This window comes from Psammomys obesus, unplaced genomic scaffold (assembly GCF_907164565.1).
Source record: "Psammomys obesus unplaced genomic scaffold, mPsaObe1.curated_primary_1811, whole genome shotgun sequence".
Taxonomy (NCBI): domain Eukaryota; kingdom Metazoa; phylum Chordata; class Mammalia; order Rodentia; family Muridae; genus Psammomys; species Psammomys obesus.
This window is the reverse complement of record NW_026587216.1, coordinates 49,563,166-49,583,179: the sequence shown is the minus strand read 5'-3', so window position 1 is coordinate 49,583,179 and position 20,014 is coordinate 49,563,166. Positions and strand designations below refer to the sequence as shown.

General features: G+C 44.0%; 1 protein-coding gene and 1 long non-coding RNA gene across 5 annotated transcripts in view; one reads left to right on the top strand and one right to left on the bottom strand.

The window, feature by feature from the left end:
• Positions 1-768: 768 nt before the first annotated feature.
• LOC129673405 (uncharacterized) lies at positions 769-1,791 on the bottom strand. Of its 2 annotated transcripts, XR_008719659.1 has the most exons (3): positions 1,714-1,791; positions 1,391-1,482; positions 769-1,087 (listed from the first exon to the last, which is right to left on the bottom strand). It is a non-coding gene; the product is annotated as an uncharacterized LOC129673405 (long non-coding RNA). The 2 variants fall into 2 exon arrangements; XR_008719660.1 differs by lacking the exon at positions 1,714-1,791 and having other exon boundaries at positions 1,391-1,501.
• The window catches only part of Tstd3 (thiosulfate sulfurtransferase like domain containing 3), a 24,547-nt gene continuing 6,296 nt past the window's right edge, over positions 1,764-20,014 (top strand). Inside the window, exons 1-4 of one of the 3 annotated variants that reach the window (XM_055603165.1) lie at positions 1,836-1,910; positions 8,116-8,289; positions 8,381-8,540; positions 9,932-10,888. In XM_055603165.1, the coding sequence (XP_055459140.1) occupies positions 1,841-1,910; positions 8,116-8,289; positions 8,381-8,540; positions 9,932-10,004 (477 nt within the window). In that variant the 5' untranslated portion in view covers positions 1,836-1,840 and the 3' untranslated portion in view covers positions 10,005-10,888. Of the gene's footprint in view, positions 1,911-8,115; positions 8,290-8,380; positions 8,541-9,931; positions 10,889-20,014 lie in introns of those variants that run through there. The other 2 variants (XM_055603166.1, XM_055603164.1) reach the window with 2 other exon arrangements.

Genomic DNA, 20,014 nt, shown 5'->3' with positions numbered 1-20,014 from the left:
TGACCCCTGAGGCTCGGTGGCCAGCCAGCCTATCTGACGCGCTCGTCTGTTTGTTAAGTGATTCTGAGTTTATTCGTTCATGTGAGTATTTTGTTTTCATGTGTGCCTGTGCATGGCGTGCTTGCTTGGGACCCTCAGGGGTCAGAAGAGGCGCTGGATCTCCTGGAACTGACACTACAGACCGCTTTGAACCATCACATAAATGTTGGAGACTGGACCTAAGCACTCTGCTAGGGTAGGGAGTACCCTGCCACAGAGCCATCTCTCCACTGATTTGCCATCTTCAGGTTCAGTGAGAGACCTTGCCTCAAAACATGAAGGTGGCATGATCGAGGGAAAGACACCCAGGATCAGCCTCGTCCTCCACAGACACATATGTACCCCGCTAACAAGTACATACAACACACAAACAACACTACCCACACACCCAACATACAATAAAAAATACTGAATTATTAAAACAGGCTGACTTCAAAGTGTATATTTGATGGAATTTTTCCTTGGACATACATTTTAATATCAGTTTGGCTTAGTATGTTACTTCTTAACTGAATAAATTTCGGTGCAAAGCAGCTTTTATCATGTTTGGGGAACTGAACTGAGGAGAAAGTTAAGGTAATGAGAAGGCTTATGGGGGAGGGATGAGATCCAGTACACTAACTCCAAATACACCCCTAGTTCTAATCCTTGAAACCGGTAGTGTGCTTGCTACCTTACCCGTTATCTTAGTGTTGTACCCCTGGGAAGACACACCATGGCCACGACAGCTCTTACTTTAGATTTATTTTTATGTACACTTTGACATACATATATGTCTGCTTGAGGGAGTCGGACCCGCCGGAATTTGAGTTACACACCAGACGGTTGTGAGCTGCCGTGTGGGTGCTGGGAATTGAACCAGGGTCCTCGGGAAGAGCAGCCAATGCTCTTAACTGCTGAGCCATCTCTCCAGCCCGACCACGACAACTGTTACGAAGGAAACCTTTTAATTGAGGCTGACTCACGGTTTCAGAGATTGAGTCCGTCATTGTGACAGGAAGCACGGCGGCACACAGACGGACGTGGGGCCGAGAGTTCTACCTCAGACCTGGAGGCAGAGAGGGAGAGAGGTTGGGGGTGGGGGGTGGGTCTGACTTACACATTTTCCCCAGCAAGGCCACACCTACTCCAACTAAGCCGCACCCTCCTGATTCTGCTCGCTGAGTACTCAGATTCTAGGAGCCTGTGGGGGCCATTCTTATGCACACCACCACGCCTGGTGAAAGGGCTTTGAAGATATTCTCACAGATAGAATATCTGGAGGTGGGGAGGCCGATTTGGATTATCTCAGCCGTCTGAACGTAGAGGTCCTCAGAGGAGGACGAGAGGGGAGGCGGATGAAAGGACTTACAGCAGATCCCAGGGTGGGCCAAAGAGATTCGAAGAGGCGAAGACGCTGGCTTTGAAGTCAGATGAAGGCCAAGCAAGAGCCAAGGCCTGAGGCTGCACGAGCAGAGACGAAAGGCAAGTAAAAACGAAATAAAGTAAGATCTTCCCAGAAAGTGTTCAAAAATCACCCATCTTTTTGGACACATTGATTTTAGTCAAGTGTGATAACTTCAAAATGGTAAATAATTTCTGTTGTTTTAATCCAGTAACTGTGTGGTCGTTTGTTAAGGGAGCAACGGGAAGTCAACCCTGCCAGAAACATGTCAAATAAAGTGGAATATTTACTGTCCCGCAGTAACGGGTTCTGCCGGAGCTGGCTGCGGGGCGCTCAAGAGCCTGAGCCGCGCCGGCGGCGAGACGCCGGGAAGGAGCGGAGGAGGAGGAAGTGGTGGTCCCGGGTCCGGGCGCGGAGATGCCGGCGGGGCTGCTGCTTGGGACGGCGCGCAGGGCGGCCCTGGGCCCGCTGGAGCCCGCGCTGGGCGGTGAGTTGTCCCGGGAGAGGGGAAGGCCGACTGCCGGGGAGGGTGACCTTGGCTGCGCGCTCCTCATCCGAAGAAGGGAAGCCTGTCAGGACGGCCCGTGGGTGAGGCGCCCACCGGCCGGCTCTGCTCCTCTGGACCCTCCGCGTCCCAGGCCGTCGTGCACCAGAGTCGCAGGTGCACGCAGCGGCAGCGCGAACAGGCACCGGGGTTGTCTATAGCGGGGCTGGGCTGTGCGGTTTGAGTGCTGAAGGTCACCCGCACAGAAAGGGGCCTTCTCCCCGAGAGGCTTACGTACCAACCTACGCTTTCAGCTTGCTATTTGCACCCACCGGGGACAGAGCTCCTGGCTTCGCGAAGCAGACACACCTACAGCCCACCCCTCCCGGTCAGAACTCGGGAAGTACTCCCCACCCCCGACTGAGTTTGCAAATTCCGAAGCAAAAAGCAGAAGAGTGAGCTATTGACCTGCCTGGGTCTAAAGCTCAATCCAGGGCTTCCGTATCTTCAGGACACCAACTCCACCCTCCATTCATTCACTCACTCACTCACTCACTCACTCACTCACTCACTCACTCATTTATTCATTTATCAATTCTGTTTCTTCTTTCCCTTCTATTTTCTTTCAAAGAAGCGGCTGCAGGCACCCAGCAAACTAGTCTCCCTTGCTCCTTTCTGGACACCTTTTGTCACCTAAGATGGGCTTCTCTGTGCAAACTGTTTTCTTGCACCTCTCTGTAGCAATTATTTATTACACGAACAATCTGCCAGACCTGCTGCAGGGCACACAGCTCCTGCGGCTCAGGAGCTCACCATTTGCGTGTGGGTGGGTGAGCGGGAGACAGGTAAAGCACACGGCCCCTTCCAGTGGAAAAGCCTCGGGTCTTGAATTGAACTCAATGCTAGAGGAAGGTGCCTTTGTGTATCTTAAAAGTCACACAAACAGTACTTGGTTATATTCTCACTGATGTTAAAAAAAAAAAAAAGCACAGCTGCAGACCTCCTTTAAGCATTTCATCCACTCCTCACAGACACAGATTGTAAAGACTCTTTTAGACTTCCCGTGGTTATCCATAAATAAGTCCTTATTACATGTGGGCATTATGTATATACTCCTATATTTTGACTCACGTGTATTTAGCTTTAAAATTGCATAGTGGGGCTGTGTAGTTGAAGCAGATCTGAGTTCAAGGCCAGCCTGGTATAGAGCAAGTTTCAGGTAAAGAAAAGCTTAGATCCAGGCGTGGTGGCTCAGGCCTCTAATCCCAAACAGTGAAGGTAAAGTTAGTTTGTGGAAGGAAGCACCCATGTTCCAAAGCAATGTCTAATTGAGGGGCAGAAAAGGTGACAAATCAGAGGTAGATTTGACTGAATAGGATAGGCCCAACTCTCAGGAGAAGAAAAAGGAAAGGGAAGCTACGAAAAGGGCAATGCAGAAAGAAAGAAAGGAGACAGTATTAGAGAGACAGGTTGCAGAGAGAGAACGTTAGACACAGGTAAAGACAGAACGAGCCAGAGAATGAGAAGGAGCCAGAAGATTAAAGATTGCTGGAGTTAGTTTGAGGACAAGCAGAGCAATTCAGAGGCCAAGAGAAAAGCCAGATTGAATAAGTTAGCTGGGAGAGGAGTGTGAGCCAAAACAGCTGAGTTGAACCAGCCAGCTCTGAGCTCAGAAAGAACAAGAAAGGGTGAGCTTATTCAGCAATAAGTCTCGGAGGCTGAAAACATTCTAGGCCTAGGTTAGATTGTATGGAAGCTAGAAGCTTCCAGGAGTAGGCCTAGGTCAGCAGACGGAGGTAGTAAGCTTCTAAAATGACAATAGAACCAGTCAAATAAAGGTTCCTTTTGCAGGGATGTATCACAGTTTGCTAACCACTCACTTATAGAAAATTTTAGTTCCAGGTTTTTATTATAAAATTACTTGATAATCATTGTGTAATCTACCCTGTGCACATAAACAACTATTTTAATAGAATGAATACCTAGAAATAGAATTGTTAAAGGGAAGTGGCAAGCAGTATTAAATAGATATGAGAGTAAGTGTCCCGTGTATAAATGAACAGATAGCTATTTCTCACAGAAGGAGCAGTATGATATAATTCATGAAAATAGGAATAATTACTGATTTTACTGTGTAGACATTAATTTTATTTAAACTTAAAGGCATGCATTCTTCAGTTTTCTCTATAACATAATACCCGACAAAAGCAGTTTTCAGAAATCGTTTATTTTTGGCTCAAGCCTTGAGAATGATTACATATATATCTATTCTCCAAAACTTAGCCAATTTTTCCCTTCAGTGTAAGAACTGATTAATGTTTCTTTAACCACTAGACCAATGGTCAATTTACAAGCAGGCTGTGGCGTACAGAAACAAGCTGTAGCTTGATGCAGATAAGTAGTGTGCAGGGTAGACTCATGCCGTTGAGAGACCTGGGGACGGTGAGACTCAAGGAAAATACACGGTTGCTTCGGACTTTAACCACTGAGCGGGAAGGCAAGAGAACCCATCGGCTTCACATACTACCTCACAAGTGCGTCTAGCTGAATTCTAGAAAGTTAGAAGTCAGTTTGATGACAGAGAAAATAAATTATCTTTGATCCAGTTTCAAGAGTTGCTTGTGGCCGGGCTCAGTGGTGCATGCTTATAATCCCAGCACCCTGGGAGGGAGAGGCAGATGCAAACTCTGTGAGTTCAAGGCCAGCCTGGTCTACAAAGCCAGTCCAGGACAGCCAAGGCTACACAGAAAAACTTTGGGGGAAGCAAAAAAACAAAAGAGTTGCTTGTTGTGGGTACATTTTCAGTGTTGGTAAATAGTGCTAGAATCAAGCTTAACATAATTTATGAAATTACAGTTTTCCAGTTTCTTACGATGCCACATTAAAAGTGTGAATTCAGCCTGCTGTCTCCAATTTGAATATGCTGATTCCAAATTTTAAAGTAATTAATCCTGAGGGCTGGAGAGCTGCTCAGTGGTTAGGAGCTCATACTGCTGCTGCAGAAATCCTGGGTTTAGTTCCCAGCATGCAGCAGCTCTCAACCACAGGTAATTTCAGCTCCAGTGGATGTGAGGGCACCAGTTGAGACCTCCACACATGTACTCACAAATGCATGGAAAGATAAACTTTGGACTGGAGAGAGGGCTCAGTGGTTAAGAGCACCTGTTGTTCTTCCAGAGGACCTGGGCTCAGCTCCCATCACCAGTGTCAGGAAGCTCACAGCTGCTTCTCACTGGAGCTCCAGCAAATACATACATGTGGCCTCTGCACACATGTTAGACACATACATGAGAAGAAAACCTTAAAAGTTAAAAAAAATACCTTTTAAAAAAATGTCATCATGGGGCTGACAAGATGGCTTAGAGGGTAACGTGCTTGCCATCCAAGCCTGACAGCTAAGTTGGATCTCTGAAATCCATGGAAAGGAGGGAGGGGAGAGCTGGCTCTGCAAAGTGTCCTCTTGCCCCCACACGTTCTCCCATAGGACAGATTTCTAAAAGTGAAGCCATCAGGCAGGAAGAACGTGCATGATCAAAAAACGTTACCACTAATTCTCTCCAAAAGCTCCATTTAAAACTTTAATCCCAGCACTTGGGAGGCAGATCTCTGTGAGTTTGAGGCCAGCCCTGACCTACCCAGTGAATTCCAGAACAGCTGGGGATATGTCGAATGACCTTGGAGAGAGAGAGAGAGAGAGAGAGAGAGAACAAACAACTAACAATTATGTTTAACTTCCCATTTATGTGTATAGGTATTCTGTACACATGTGTATCTCTCCTACATGCCTGGTGCCTGAAAAGGACAAAAGATGGTCCTGGATCTCCCAGAATTGAGTTATAGATTGTTGTGAGCCACCATCAAATCCTGGAAACAAACCCAGGTCCTCTGGAAGAGAAGTAAGTGCTCCTAACCACTGAGCCATCTCTCCAGCCCCCTCTAGGAGTTCTTAATGACAGTGTCTGAGAGAATCCATTTTCCCACACCTTCACCAACATTTGTCATTACCAGTATGTTTCAGCTTTACAGGCCAGACACAAGAGTTTTTTGAGACAGGGTTTCTCTGTGTAACCTTGACTGTCCTGGACTCGCTTTGCAGACCAAGCTGGCCTCGAACTCACAGAGATCCATCTGTCTCGGCCTTCTTGAGTGCTGGGATTATAGGCGTGTTCCACCAAGCCCGGCCAGTTTTAACTCTTATATTTCTTGTGTTTTGGTTTTGGTTTTGGTGTTTTTTGAGACAGGGTTTTTCTGTAGCCCTGGCTGTCCTGTCACTCACTCTGTAGGCCAGGTTGGCCTTGAACTCAGAGATCCATCTGCCTCCGCCTCCCTAGTGCTGGTATTAAAGTCTCTCTTTAATTGTAATGAGATTAGGCCACTTGTTGAATTTTATTTGCCATTTTTATTTTTTCTATCAATTTTCTGTTCATATATTTTCACCCCTTTTCTATGCTGGTATTCCTATGGGCTCTATTTTAGTAATACTACCTCTTATTTTCAGCTGCAAATGCCTTCTTGCTTGCCACTTGTAACCAAATTGTCCATTGTACATTTCTCATATAAACTTGACATCTGTTTAAGGACAAAGATTTTATGATTTTTGTCTCAAAATTGACATTATCTACACATCATCTTAGAATCTTTAAGACATTGGCTTTATGTTTAGAATTTGTTTAAGCGTAAGGAATCAAGAGCCTTCCAATCAGTCGACCCATAATTGCATTGCCGCCCTCTGCCCACTACCTTGAGACACCGCTGTCTGCAGGCTTCCTTTGGACTGGAGTCCAGTTGCACCATTTGGCATGGATGCCAAGAAACTTGTGTGCTCTTCTCAGTGCAACTCGAGAGAATGGCCAGTGAGCACACCGCTGGCCCTTGTCTCCACTAAAGAGAGGGAGGCCCGCCCACTGTAGGTGGGCCTCCTCTGGGCAGGTGATCCCGGGGTGATTAGAGGGCGGGTTGAGCAAGCCATGGAAAACTAGCCAATATGCAACAATTGTCGTGGTCTCTGCAGCAGGTCCTGCCTCAAGATTCCACTTGGGTGCTATAAAGTGAAACAAATCCTTTCTTCCCCAGAGATACAGGTTTCTGTCCTTATTTGCAAAGGGAAGTGAAGTTAAATTTTTCTTCATACTGTCATTTGAGTTAGAGTGCGATTAACAAGTTATGTATGTAACTCCATTGTCTCCAAGCTCTTGCTGACTAATGGGTGTTGGGGGATAGGGAGCTGGCAGAAGGCCAGCCTTCAAGCGTTCGGAGAGAGATGGCGGGCTGCATCCTGTTGTTCAGTCAGAATGTGTGCAGACTGGAAAACATTTTTCCAGGCTCTGCTCACAGCTTTTTAGGTAGGAGAGAGCTGAGGCAGGGCCTTACATATTATAGGCAAGCACTTCCCTACTGAGCTACCTCCCCATGCAAACAGCTTCTGACACTAAATGTAGGGTTTTCCCACACCAAGCTAATTCTCGAATTATTTGACTCTTAAATTTTAATTCTGAACAAAGTATCCAGAGTCAGTTACTGAAGACACCATAAGGGCTTTCCAACAAAACAGTCCCCACTTTAGACACCAAATTCAAGTCTAGGCTTCTCTTATTTTTGACCAATTGATTATAGATCAAAGATGTTCATGACTCCTTCCTCAGGTTCAGTCATTTGCTAACAGAATGAAGGTAGGCAGTTTTATCAGTTTATTTTAAATTATTTATTAAAGAACATAGATTAATAGCCTGCTAAAGTCATGGTATGCATTCTGGAGGAAACTTAAGTGCAGGTGTTCCCATCTTCCCGAAGTTAGGGTGTGCCATGTTCCCAGCTCACGAATGTGTTAACCCAGCAGACCTCTAGACTCCACAGATGAAAGATTTTAATGAATGTGCCATCATGTAAGCACTGTTGATTGCTAATTCAATCTTCTAGCCTCATTCCACTGCATGAAAGACCAGGTCTGAAAGTTCCAAGTTCTATTCATGGCTTGTTTTTTCTGGCAATCAGTGCCACCCTGAAGTTGTCTAGGTTACCAGAGTCAACCTCATTAAAACAAAGGAGTCATTGATCATGTCAGAAGTTCTATGTACTTACAAATCAGGAGCAGAGTATGTATCCAGAGTTTATTAAAGAGGTAAACTCAGTTATGTCATTTAACTACAACCTACTGATAGCTGTTAATACAATGTCAGTCCAAAGTTGTCTCAACTTTTATTTTCTTCAGGTTTGAAGGCAATATGGGGAAGCGGCCGGCATTTTTGTTCTACTCTTTCTAAGGATGTGACTTATAGGGAACTAAAAACCCTACTGAACTCCAAAGACATTGTATTAATTGATGTTAGAGATACATGGGAAATTCTTGAGCATGGAAAAATACCTGGATCAATCAACATACCATGTAGGTAATCTGTGTTTATACAGACTCATTTGCATGCTTAATAACTGATTATATCCAAAGCTTAACTGACTGCCTTAACATTTTCTTCCAGTGGATGAGGTAGGTGAAGCTCTACAGATGACTCCAAGGGACTTCAGAGAGAGGTACCATAAAGTGAAGCCATCCAAATCTGACAGTCTGGTGTTCTCTTGTTTAGCTGGAGTGAGGAGTAAGAAGGCCATGGACACAGCAATATCGCTGGGCTTTAGCAGGTGTGTGAATGAAGGGGAAACTAGACTGGACACTGTGTGTGTCGATGTTGTATAGACATTTGGGAGGCTGCGGCTACGCCTTGCTGGTGTAACTGCTTAATATGTGGAAAGCCCTGGATTCAATCTCCAGCATAGCAAAAATAAAAACCTCTTACTTTACTCGAGAATGTCTTGGGAGTGGGCAGGGCTGGAGAGACCGCTCAGTGGTTTAAGAGCATTGTCTATAGCTCATGGCTGGTGGCTCATGGCTGACTCTAACTCCAGCTCCAGAAGACCTGATGCCTTCTTCTGGCCTCCTTGGCCGCCATGTGCACATGCGGTATACAGACAAAAGCATCTATAAACACATGTAACAAAAATTCAAAAATTCAAGGCCAATTTGTACTACATTGAGAATTTGTCTTGGGGGGTAAAAAAGTTTTTTTTTTTTTTTTTTTTTTTGAGGCTGGTGATATATTTCAGTGGTAAACCATGTTTTTCTTGTGCCCAAGTCCCTGCCTGGATCTAAGCCTTACTACCATAGGGGCCAAAAACAAGAAAAATTACTGTTAATTAAGGCACTATAGCCAGGAAGTAATGGCACATGCCTTTAATCCCAGCACTCTGGAGGCAGAGGCAGGTGTATTTCTGTGACTTCAAGACTATCATGGTCTACAAAGTAAGTTTCAGGACAGCCAGGGCTACAGAGAGAAACCCTGCTTTGAAAAGACAAAATAAATAAATGAATAAATGAATGAATGAATGGATAAATAAATAAATAAATAAATAAATAAATAAATAAATAAACAAACAAACAAATAAATAAATAAATGCAAGTGGTATAGAGACCAATGTTGTTACAAAAGAACAAAAATCCTAACCATTTGATTTTTACCAAAGAAGACTCAGGAGCCAGATGCTGGGGTAAAAGCCAGCTGGTTCAGAGAGACAGAGAAATTGCCTAGCTGACCTTTCTACTCAGTCCTATTTTATCCCAGAAGGAAAAAGCTGTTCTTCCTCAGTTCTCGTTCCAAAGGCCAAAGCCCCTTCTCCTTCTCTGCACTGTCTTAAATGGCCTTCAACTCAATGTCCCTCCCTTTTGTTTTCTCCCTGTCAACTTGTTTCTTGATCTAGAGTTAGCTTTATTTGATCCTGTGTACAGAAGGCCCTTGGATTAAAGGCTTGTGCTAGGGCTGAGCCACTCCAAACAGGAAACAGGTGTTTACAGTTCACGGTCTCAACACAGTTTCCAATATGATCAATATCCTGCAACAGACCAAGGACATGAGTCTTTCCAACCTACTCAAAAGTAACAATTTTTAAAAGAGATGTAGAATCTTGATTAGATGTTGATTGCTATTGCAAAATTCCTCTTAGTCTGTTACAAAACCCTGTTTGATCTATGTTTTTAGGGCTCAACACTATGCTGGAGGATGGAAGGAATGGGTAACCTATGAAATCTCAGAAAAGAAACAAGAAAATTAGCACTTGGAATAACAGACTCTGTGTTCATATATCCAAGGATAGTGAATTAAGCAAAAGGAAAATCCAGTCTTGGCACCAAAGGCTAACAAATTTTGTATAACTGCTTGGCAACTGTTTTCCTCCTCTGTGAAATGAAGATCCTGCTCCCCTGAACATTTTCAAAGTCTACTGAGGACAGATCATATGAATTGCCATTAAAATATACAGGCTCTACATTTATTTATTTTTCATTATTCTCTCATATATTACTTTCTGACCACAATTCCTCCTTCCTCTATAATTAATTTTTAAGCATTTTGGTATTCCTAAAGATCAGGTAGATTGTATCACCAAATTGTGTGTGATCATGGGCATGAGCAAAAACAGTGAATTAACAAGCAATTTCAATTTCAAACAATGACAAAGCATTTGGTTTTAGGCTCGTGCTTGTAGTTCCAATACTCAGGAGGTTGAGGCAGGCAGATTGCTATGTGTTTGAGGCCAGCCTGTACTCCACAGACCCTCTTTCAAAAGAAAAGGGAAGAGAAGAGAAGAAAAGAAAAGAAATGAAAAAAAAAAAAAAGAGAAAAGAAAAAGGAAAGAATCCGGGGTCTGGAAAAGTCAACTCTAAACAGGAAAACACATTCACAGCCTCTGAAGACTCATGTCAATGTGCGACCAGAATAGTAAAAATGCAACTAATTTTAAAATATGGGTTATGACTTTGGAGAGCAAACTAACCTCAAAGAGGCCAGGAAATTTTGTAGGCCAGGAAATGTTCTGTGGCATGACTGAAATGTCAGGGGGTGTGTCAAAACCCATCAAAGCAAATATAAAGATATGTGTTTTACAAGTAATATACCCCAGTGTGGAAACTAATAAAAACAAGTGTTATCCAAGCTTGACTCCCTCTAGCATGCGTGTATTTCCTTAGGATGGTGTTATATGCTTATTAGTGTGCTGGCGTAATAGTAGCAAAGCAAACGTGTGTTCCACCTGCTTCTCTGACCCACTGATTTTTACCCTCACTCATGTAGTTATTTGGATCATGTAGAACCTGCTTAGCACAGCTCCCTCAGGACTTTCTTATCTAAAAAAGATGGATAGTCACTGGGAAGTCTGGAAATATGAACATGTGAACTTCTATTTTCACAATGGCAGTCTGGTTTCTTGATTGTTCTTCCCACCAGGACTAGAACTGCTTCGACACACACACACACGCACACGCACACGCACATGCACATGAGCATATGTGCACACACACACGAGCACAGGGTAGTCTATCTAAAGGCTTTCCTTGAAGCAGCAAGCTAATCTGAAGGAGAAAGTAAGCTATAGAGAATGAGCCCAAATTGTAGCACTGAGCCCATCAACCAACAGGTGCCTGGATAATCGTGCCAGGCTTTTAGTTACAGCTAGTGGTGCAGATAAGCCATACACCGACTAGTCCCCTTGGGAACTAAATGTCAAGTAAGCTCCAGTGCGGTGTCTTCCTAATTATCTGACAGGTGAAGATATAAATGTGACTATATTACAGTGAATGTTCTTATGGACACCAAAGTTTGAACTTTATGTCTCACAGTCATCAAATATTCTTTCAACTATTTAAAAATGTATCAACCAATCTTACCTCAAGACCAAGCCAAAAAGCACTTGACAAACCAGATTTTGCCTAGAGGACACAGTTTGCTAAATCAGAGCCAAACACTATCTCGAGTTTTTATATATAATGTTCAGACTTTTGTCAAAACTTGCTAGGCACAACAGTAAGCAGGATCTTTTTTTTTTGGTTTGTTTTCGTTTTGAGACAGGCTCTTACTGTGTAGCTCGGGCTAGTGTGGAACTCAATATGCAGACCAGGCTGGCCTCAAACTCATGGAGCTTGCCTGCCTCTGCTTTCCAAATGCTGGGATTCAAGGCGTGGGCCACCAATAGTAAATAATTTCCTGTGGTTGAAAAATAATAGCAAAAAAGAGCTGGGTATGATGGTACACGCTTATAATCCTCCACTTGGAAAGTAGAGGATTAGAAGTTCAAGGTCCTCAGCTACACAGTGAGTTCAAGGCCAGCTTGAGCTGTATGAGGCTCTGCCTCAGAGGGGGAAAAAAAGAAAATAGAAACAGAACCATGGGGGATTTACATACTGACTTTCAGATAAAAGGATTAAAGTAACTGTCTTAGATGGTGTTCTGCTGCTGTGAAGAGACACCATGACCACCACAACTCTTATAAAGGAAAACGCTTAATTGGTGCGACCTTACAGTTCAAAGGGTTAGTTCATTATCATCATGGCGGGAAGCATGGTGGCATGCAGACAGACATAATACTGAAGGAAGAGCTGAGAATTCTACATCTTGATCTATAGGTAGCAGGAAAAGATTGTGAGCCACTGAGCCTGGGCATGAGCTTCTGAGACCTCACAGCCCACCCCCATGGTGACACACTTCCTCAACACACCTCCTAATAGTGCCACTCCCTACCAGAGAGGCATTCAAAGACATGATCCCATAGTGGGATCACTCCTATTCAAATCACCACAGTAACTGTAACTAAAAAAAAGAAAGTAAAGTAAAATACATTCAGTAATTTGATGACAAAAGTAAGGGAAACTGTATCAAAACAAAAGCATTATCAGCTAGAGAGTCTAGAACTTGAAGTGGAATCACTAAGCTGGGCTCATTGGAGCATGCCTGAAACCTCAGCCTCTCTGGAGGTTAGGGCAGAGGGGCTAAGTTCAAATCCAACCTAGGCAGGTTAATGAGAACCTGTCCCAAGAATCAAAAGGGGTTAGGGATGTAGCTTAGTGATAGCACATTTAGCTAGGACACACAAGGCCCTGGTTTGATTCTTCATAACTTAATATAACAACAAGAAAAAGACAATAAACACACAGCAGATGTTAAACAGAACATTTTCAACCACAGGTTAGAAACAGATAATAAGATAATGCCAATAATAAATTAGAGGTTCATGTGTTAAGATTGTAATGATGTGGAAAAGAGCAAATTGTAGAAACATACTATGCAGCCTAGTTTTTTTTTTTTTTTAAAGATTTTATTTATTTATTTATTTTATGCATATTAGTGCTCTAAGAGGGCAGTAGAGGGTGTAGATGGTTGTGAGCCACCATGTGGTTGCTGGGAACTGAACTCAGGACCTCTGGAAGAGCAGACAGTGCTCTTAACCACTGAGCCATTTCTCCAGCCCGTAGCCTAGTTTTAAAACAATATCATTAGTCATTTCAACAAAGCTATGGAAATAACAAATGCCAATTTCAAAATGGTTTTCATGGAGGGAAGAGAAACACACAGGTATAAACAATATTGTTAGCCGTCTGTTTAATGTTTGTTATTCATTACTGCCACCTTTCTGGGTAGGGGATGGTGATTATTAAGGGAAGAGTTAGAAGTACACACAGAGAGGAAAAGTGAGAATGAGGTCCTTAAGAAGGCTTCTTGTTCCCAGAAACCCCTGTGAGGAGAGATGGCTAGGAAGGCATGGGGCTGGGAATATAAACAGGACAAATGAGCCTATAAAACACCCAATCCAGAATTCATTTGGTAAACTCCCCAAACCTGGAGCCAAGAACTGGCGCAGTCTGAAGGAACACCACTTACTAACTCGCTCCCCACTGGCTTGCTGAGCCTGCTTTCTCATACTACCTAGGACCACCTGCCCAGGTGTGGCTCTCCCCACAGTCAGCTGCGCCCTCCTACATCAGTCAAGAAAATGCCCACAGACATTTCCAGACAGTCTGATGGAGGGCGTTCTTTGGTTGAGATTGCCTCTTCCCAGATATGTCTAGGCTTTTGTCAGATTGGCAAAACAAAGAAAACAAAACAAACAAACAAACCAACAAACACAGCACACTGCCCCTATCACAGATGTCATCACAGAGCTTTGAGCTCCTGCCCTGACTTCCCTCAACGATACACTGCCACATGGAAGCATAAGTCAAATAGACCCTTTCCTCCCCCTCGTAGTTTAGGTCAGTGGTTTCTCACAGCAACAGAGAAGCACTCTAGTTCAGGTAGCTTTTAAAATAAAAAGGATAACTGTGAAATCCTCATGGTCCTAAGGCACACCTTTCTCAATACCCCCTTGGTTAGCCTGTGTCTGGCATCTTACGAAGCTTGGGAGAGAGCAGAAAGGGACAGACATGAATCATTTTAATCCACCAGTAACAAGTTCATAATGTTCTGTCCCTAACCCATTATTTTTCAGATGCATGTAGAGAGTGGTGGCACTATTTATCAACACTTCCCAATGCTAATGTTTCATAGTCTGCCCTTGCCTTGATTGCTGCTGCCAAGGTATATCTAGAGGTCAGAAGATGCCTGTCATCCTAGTGGCCAGTAGTTTTCTTGCAGATGTCCCACTCTATCCTGATGAGCCTTAGGACTATAGTCACTCTTTTTTTTTTTTTCCCCTCCCCATTAGATAGCCCTTACCCAACCTGGCATTTCGTCTTCTATTGAGGCTCCACCCTCTCTGTTACTGCTATGCTTTTCTAAACCCTTTCAAGAAATCAGACTGCAAATGTGTCGAGAAATGGTAGCACCAAAAGTATCTCAGATACAAACAGAGCTTTAGGGGCTCTGGGCCTGAGTCCCTGCAGGCAGCCTATGGCTGAGTGATGGCAGTGGACTGAGCTATGGGTGGCTGCAGAAATCCCACTACTTTTCCTGGCCTCTCTCTGGGACAGGCAAGAGCACACTGCCCTGATAGCAGGTTGGAGGCGGCTCCCATCTCAATGTCTAGGGACATGAGTAGGGAAGTGTCAAACGAAATCCCAGACATTCTGTGTCTTTCCCTCATTGCAGACGGGACAAACAGATGCCAAGATTTCTCTGAAGTTTCCACGTGGTTGCCTTCTCAAATAAGTAGAATTAGACCCTCAGACACACAAGCAAAAACCCTGGTATTGTTTGGTTAAGAGGCAGTGCTCCCATATTCCCTGGGTGATGGCCCAAACAAAACGACAAAACCAACCAACCAACCAAACCACAAACTTTTGAGAACAAGCAAAAGAAACTAATTTTAAGTACTACCATTTTGTTTTCAGACTCCATTTAATTATAGGGAGAAAGTAAATTCAAGGTTCCAGGCCCTAGAGGACCTGGGGACTTCCCAATAGCTGAACAGCTTCTATTGTAAGGAAACAGTTGTGTGAGTCCAGGCATCTTAGGGACAACTTGTAAGAAGGCAATTGTCTGAGTCCAGGCATCTCAAGACAGGGTTTCTCTGTGTAGACCAGGCTGTCCTGGAACACACAATGTAGACCAGGCTGGCCTTCAACTCAGAGATCTGCCTGCCTCTGCCTCCCAAGTGCAGGATCAAAGGTGTGCACCACCGCCCGGCAACTTCTCCATCTTGCTGGCAGGGGTAAACAAGTTCAGGCCCAAGGACCTACTCCTGCCCCAATTAATGGGAACTCCCTTGCTCAAGCCCTTATGTCAAAATATGATTGGACAATGCTACCGCCCACCCGCTCCCCCTTGCTCTATAGTTTTCGCCCTTTAAATATAGAATACAGCTTCCCCTAGGGGACACAGTTCAAATCCCCAACTGGCCGCCTCCCTGCAAGCGCATAAAATAAAGCTTGTATTTTAAGCTTCAGTCTCTGAAGTGAGTTTTCTCGGCTTCCACCCTAAACCCAACACAAACCTGCCTCCCAGACCCTCTGTTAGCATTTAGGCAGCCTGCTCCTCTGTTGCCTAGTAACCTATGATGTCATTATGTGTTGCCAAACAGCTACCTGGCAGACACAGTTCAGCTGCACCTGTACAAGCTAGAAAAGGACCAACCCGCCGCTTTGTCTCTCTCTTGCACTCTGTTCCCCTCCTCTCTTGCTCTCTCCGCTTCACTTTCTTTCCTGCCACCCCCACCACCACGTCTCTCTCTTTCCTTTTCTTCTCTCTCTCTCCACCTCCATCCAATAACTCTCTTTCATATAATATCTGTTGTGTGTGTGTGGCATCATCTTAAAATAAATACTAACACTCTTAATTATAATACTACACTTCACCTAAACCAGCTCTGCCAAAAAGAGGGAAAATGGTCCTTATCTGGTTTCCCAAAAAAGTCCTTTTCCCATGGTCGGACGTTTAGACAAAAGTCCCATTCCCTCCGAGGCTTGAAGGAGTCATTCTCCTTATCTCTGCAGGAGGTACATGGGGCTCTTCACTAACATGACTGTGCTGCCTGTTAAATTGTCAACGTCAGCACTAGCCTCCAGGGTCTCTCAGTCCCTGCGGGAAGTCAGACTCCAGCCCACAAGCTCCCTTTCTCCTATTTCCATTTAACCCTGGAAATCTTCCCCTGTTGCTTCCTCTTGTTTTTCTGGGAGGCAGCCCGTTAGAATAAACTTTTTCCCCTTTCACCCATGGAGCAGCTCAACCCTCCCCCACCACACACACAAGGTTTCTCTGTGCAGCCTTGACTGTCCTGGACTTGCTTTGCAGACTAGGCTGGGCTGGAACTCACAGCGATCTGCCTGACTCTGCCTCCCTGAGTGCTGGGATCCCCAAGACATTCTTAAAGTAAGAGATGTTTATTTTTACTTTTGATCTGCTGGGAATTGAGTTCAGGGCTTCTCACTTATTAAGCAGTTACAATAGCGCTGAGCTATAGCTGCAGCCTCCCAAATGTCTATACAATATTGCAATACCCAATTGCCACCTCGCCCTGCTCCAAACAGCTATTTTGGTTTCTTTACTGAGCCCATTTTCATTCGGCTCAGGGTTCCCTAAGTTCAACTTTTATCTTTGACAACACCTGGAATTGGCCCACTACTGTCAGGCAGAGCCCACTATTTTGACAATTATCAAACCCAGGACAAAGAGCTGCTTATTTAGCATATCAAAGTGCACCTGGCCTCCAGGTTGCTTCAGTCCCTACCTGTTACAGGATATATGGCTGGCACACTCAGTCCTGTGCCCTGAAGTTGAGAGGCTCAGACCCGACCTCCTCTCCCCCAAAAACCATCAGTCCCAGGAACTAGGCTATAGGTCACCAATTTCAGGAACAAGACCATAAAATTCCCAACCCAAGGAATAGCCTGAGGATAACCACAAGAATGGGAAGGTATCTTAGCTCAGGGTGGGGCATCCGTGCTGGGCAGCCCACCGACCTCATGGAACAGTCATGGCACAGAAAATACCCAACATTCCTGAGGGCTATAGAGAGTTCGCTCAATATTAGTTACTGTTAGCCCACCACTTTGTAACAAGCTTGCCCTTGCTGAATATCACCCAATTATGTAACTACTAACCTGGAAATTCCCCAGTCCTTGCTCAAAACCCAATAAAAACCCTCCTCCCTCTAAGCTCAGGACTCTACACCTAACTACTGTGCCAGTGACGGTGAAGGCCCAAGCTCAAGCTTGTAATAAAGAAAGACCCTAATGCGTTTGCATTGGAATTGGCTTCTTGGTAGTCTCTGCGGTCTGCAAGACTTGGGCATAACAAAATCTCCAGCCCATTGGCTGGGCAGGCTGGCGTTCTCCCTGAGATGCTCTTCTCTATATAATCCAGACATTTTGGTTACCTGCCCTTTTTTGTACCTTTGGTCCCCCCAACCACTGTACTTGGTTCCCTCTCTCCTTTCCCTTCCTCTCCCTTCCCACAAGGCTCAGGGTTATGTGTCTGCTTCTGGCTACTATGCTCTCCCACAATCTATAATAAACTTCTTCACCATAACTAGGAGCAGTCATGTCCTTTCCTTTTTTTTTTTAATTCAGGGACACGAGGCACAGGACAATCCTATCCTTCGAACTCAATTAAGATCCTTACCCCGTGATTTTATCTGATCCATAGAATGAGTCAGAAATACCCTAGATTACGGCCACCAGAATCCTGAGGACCCGTTTACATTGTTCGCTCTTGCCCACATTTAAAACAAGGTTGTTACCGTTGAGAGTCTGATGCTTTTATTTTTTATGTCCACTGGTGTTTACCCTTGTGTCTGTGTGATATGGTTTCTGTGTGCAGGTGTTAGATTCCATGTGGGTCCTGAGAAATGAACCTGGGTCCTAGAAAGAACAGCCAGTGTTCCTAACCATTGAGCCATCTCTCCAGTCTTGATGCTTCTGTTTTCTAAGACAGGGTCTCTAATATGGTCTCAGGTGCCTTTGAACTCAAGATCCTTTTACTCCACCCTCCCAAGGGCTTGCACTAACATTTTGAACCTGATATTAAAACCATTACTAACATAGTGTCAGAGGCCTCAAAATATAAAAACATGTAATTTAATGCCAAGACAAGGTTTCTCTGTCTAGCCTTGGCTGTCCTGGAAGTCACTCTGTAGTTCAGGTTGGCCTTGAACTTGCAGAGATCCCTCTGCTTCTGCCTCCCCAGTGCTGGGATTAAAGACGTGTACCATCACTGCCCAACCTTTAATGCATTATTTTTAAAGTAGCTGTTTATACCCATCATGGGAGTGGATAACTTTGATAAAGAGTAGATCGCAACAGAGCAACAGAGGTAGCCATGGAAAATGTGCCGACAATGGACAAAATTCTGAATTAATCAAATGTCTTATCTTTTTCACCTAATTCATGATTTCCATGAGGTGTCTTCGATTCTCTGAGAATATATTTTGCTTTTTACTATGTACATGGCATATATAACTCTTAATGGATACCAGGTTCAGGACATGATTTATTGAAAGTTTTTTATTCTTTTAAAAAATATACATTTTTATGTGTATGACGGTTTCTCCTGTACTTGGTAGTTCACCACAGGCATGCAGAGCCCGTAGATGCCAGAAAAAGGAGTCAGATCTCCTGGAACTGTGGTTACAGACGGTTGTAAACTACTACGTGGCTGCAACTGAACCCAGGTCCTCTGCAGGAGACCCTAACGCAATCAATCAATTCAAATAAAAGAGTGAACAACTGCACCAAGGAAAAGGAGAAAAGGAAAAAGGAGATTCAGTACGGAGAGAGAAGGGGAAGAAAAGAAACTTCTAGGTGTTATCGTGGCAGACTGAGTATATCTGAGTGCATTTATAAATTCCCACTTCATATTTTCTTCGTGGATTATAGCTGATAATAGCTGTTTAAAAACAATTTTTTTTAGGTTTACTTTATTCACACGTTTGCTTTATCTGTGTACGACCTTGTGATAAGCCTCCATGTGGGTGCTGAGAATCAAGGTGCTGGGTCCTTTGCAAGAACAATGCTCTTCACTACTGAACCAACTCTCCAGCCCATGATAGCTGTTTAATCTTTGATTCTATGCTACAGTCTTTCCAATTATCTTTCTCTGTCTTCTCAAATATGTAGGATCCTTGAAATTATGGCAAGATTCTAACTTGAAACAATGTGACTAAGGGAAACAAAGGAAAAGGAACATGAAGGAAACTGTTCTAACAGGAACTGTCAGGAGTGGTGGCCTATCAGGCCTTTCACCCCAGCACTTGGGAGGCAGAGGCAGGTGATCTCTATGAGTGTGAGGCCGGCCTGGTCTACAGAGTGAGTTCCATGACAGCCAGGGCTATACAGAGAAACCATGTCCCGGAAGGAAAAAAACGAAAACAAAAACAAAACCCACCAGGGAACAAACAAACAAACAAAACACACACCATCAAGACTAATATCCTTAGGACACAGAATGAACCATATTCTCAAAAAGAACAAGGTGCTACTTAAAAAGCTTGAATTCCAAAGTTTGGTTAACTACATAAGGGAAAATAGAGGGAATCCCAATCTAGTCAGTTCTACAGCAGTGATACTTGGCCTTGAAAGCAGTCATTCTACTCAGTAGGATGGACTCAGCAAACAAATAATTTGCAGAAAGCAAAATAAACAAATTATAACTAAGGTACTTGTCAGTTATAAAAAGACAAAAATATTTAAAAGGTTATTAGACTATAATCAATATATACTAAATATGAATTTTAAAAAACACTTCAATTGTTATCCTTTAGAGATACTGCCTCATGTGGTTCAGGCTAGACTTGAACTTCTGATCCTGACTCCACATCCCAAGTGCTGGTACTATAGGTGTGGAGCAGCTCAAGCTGTATAG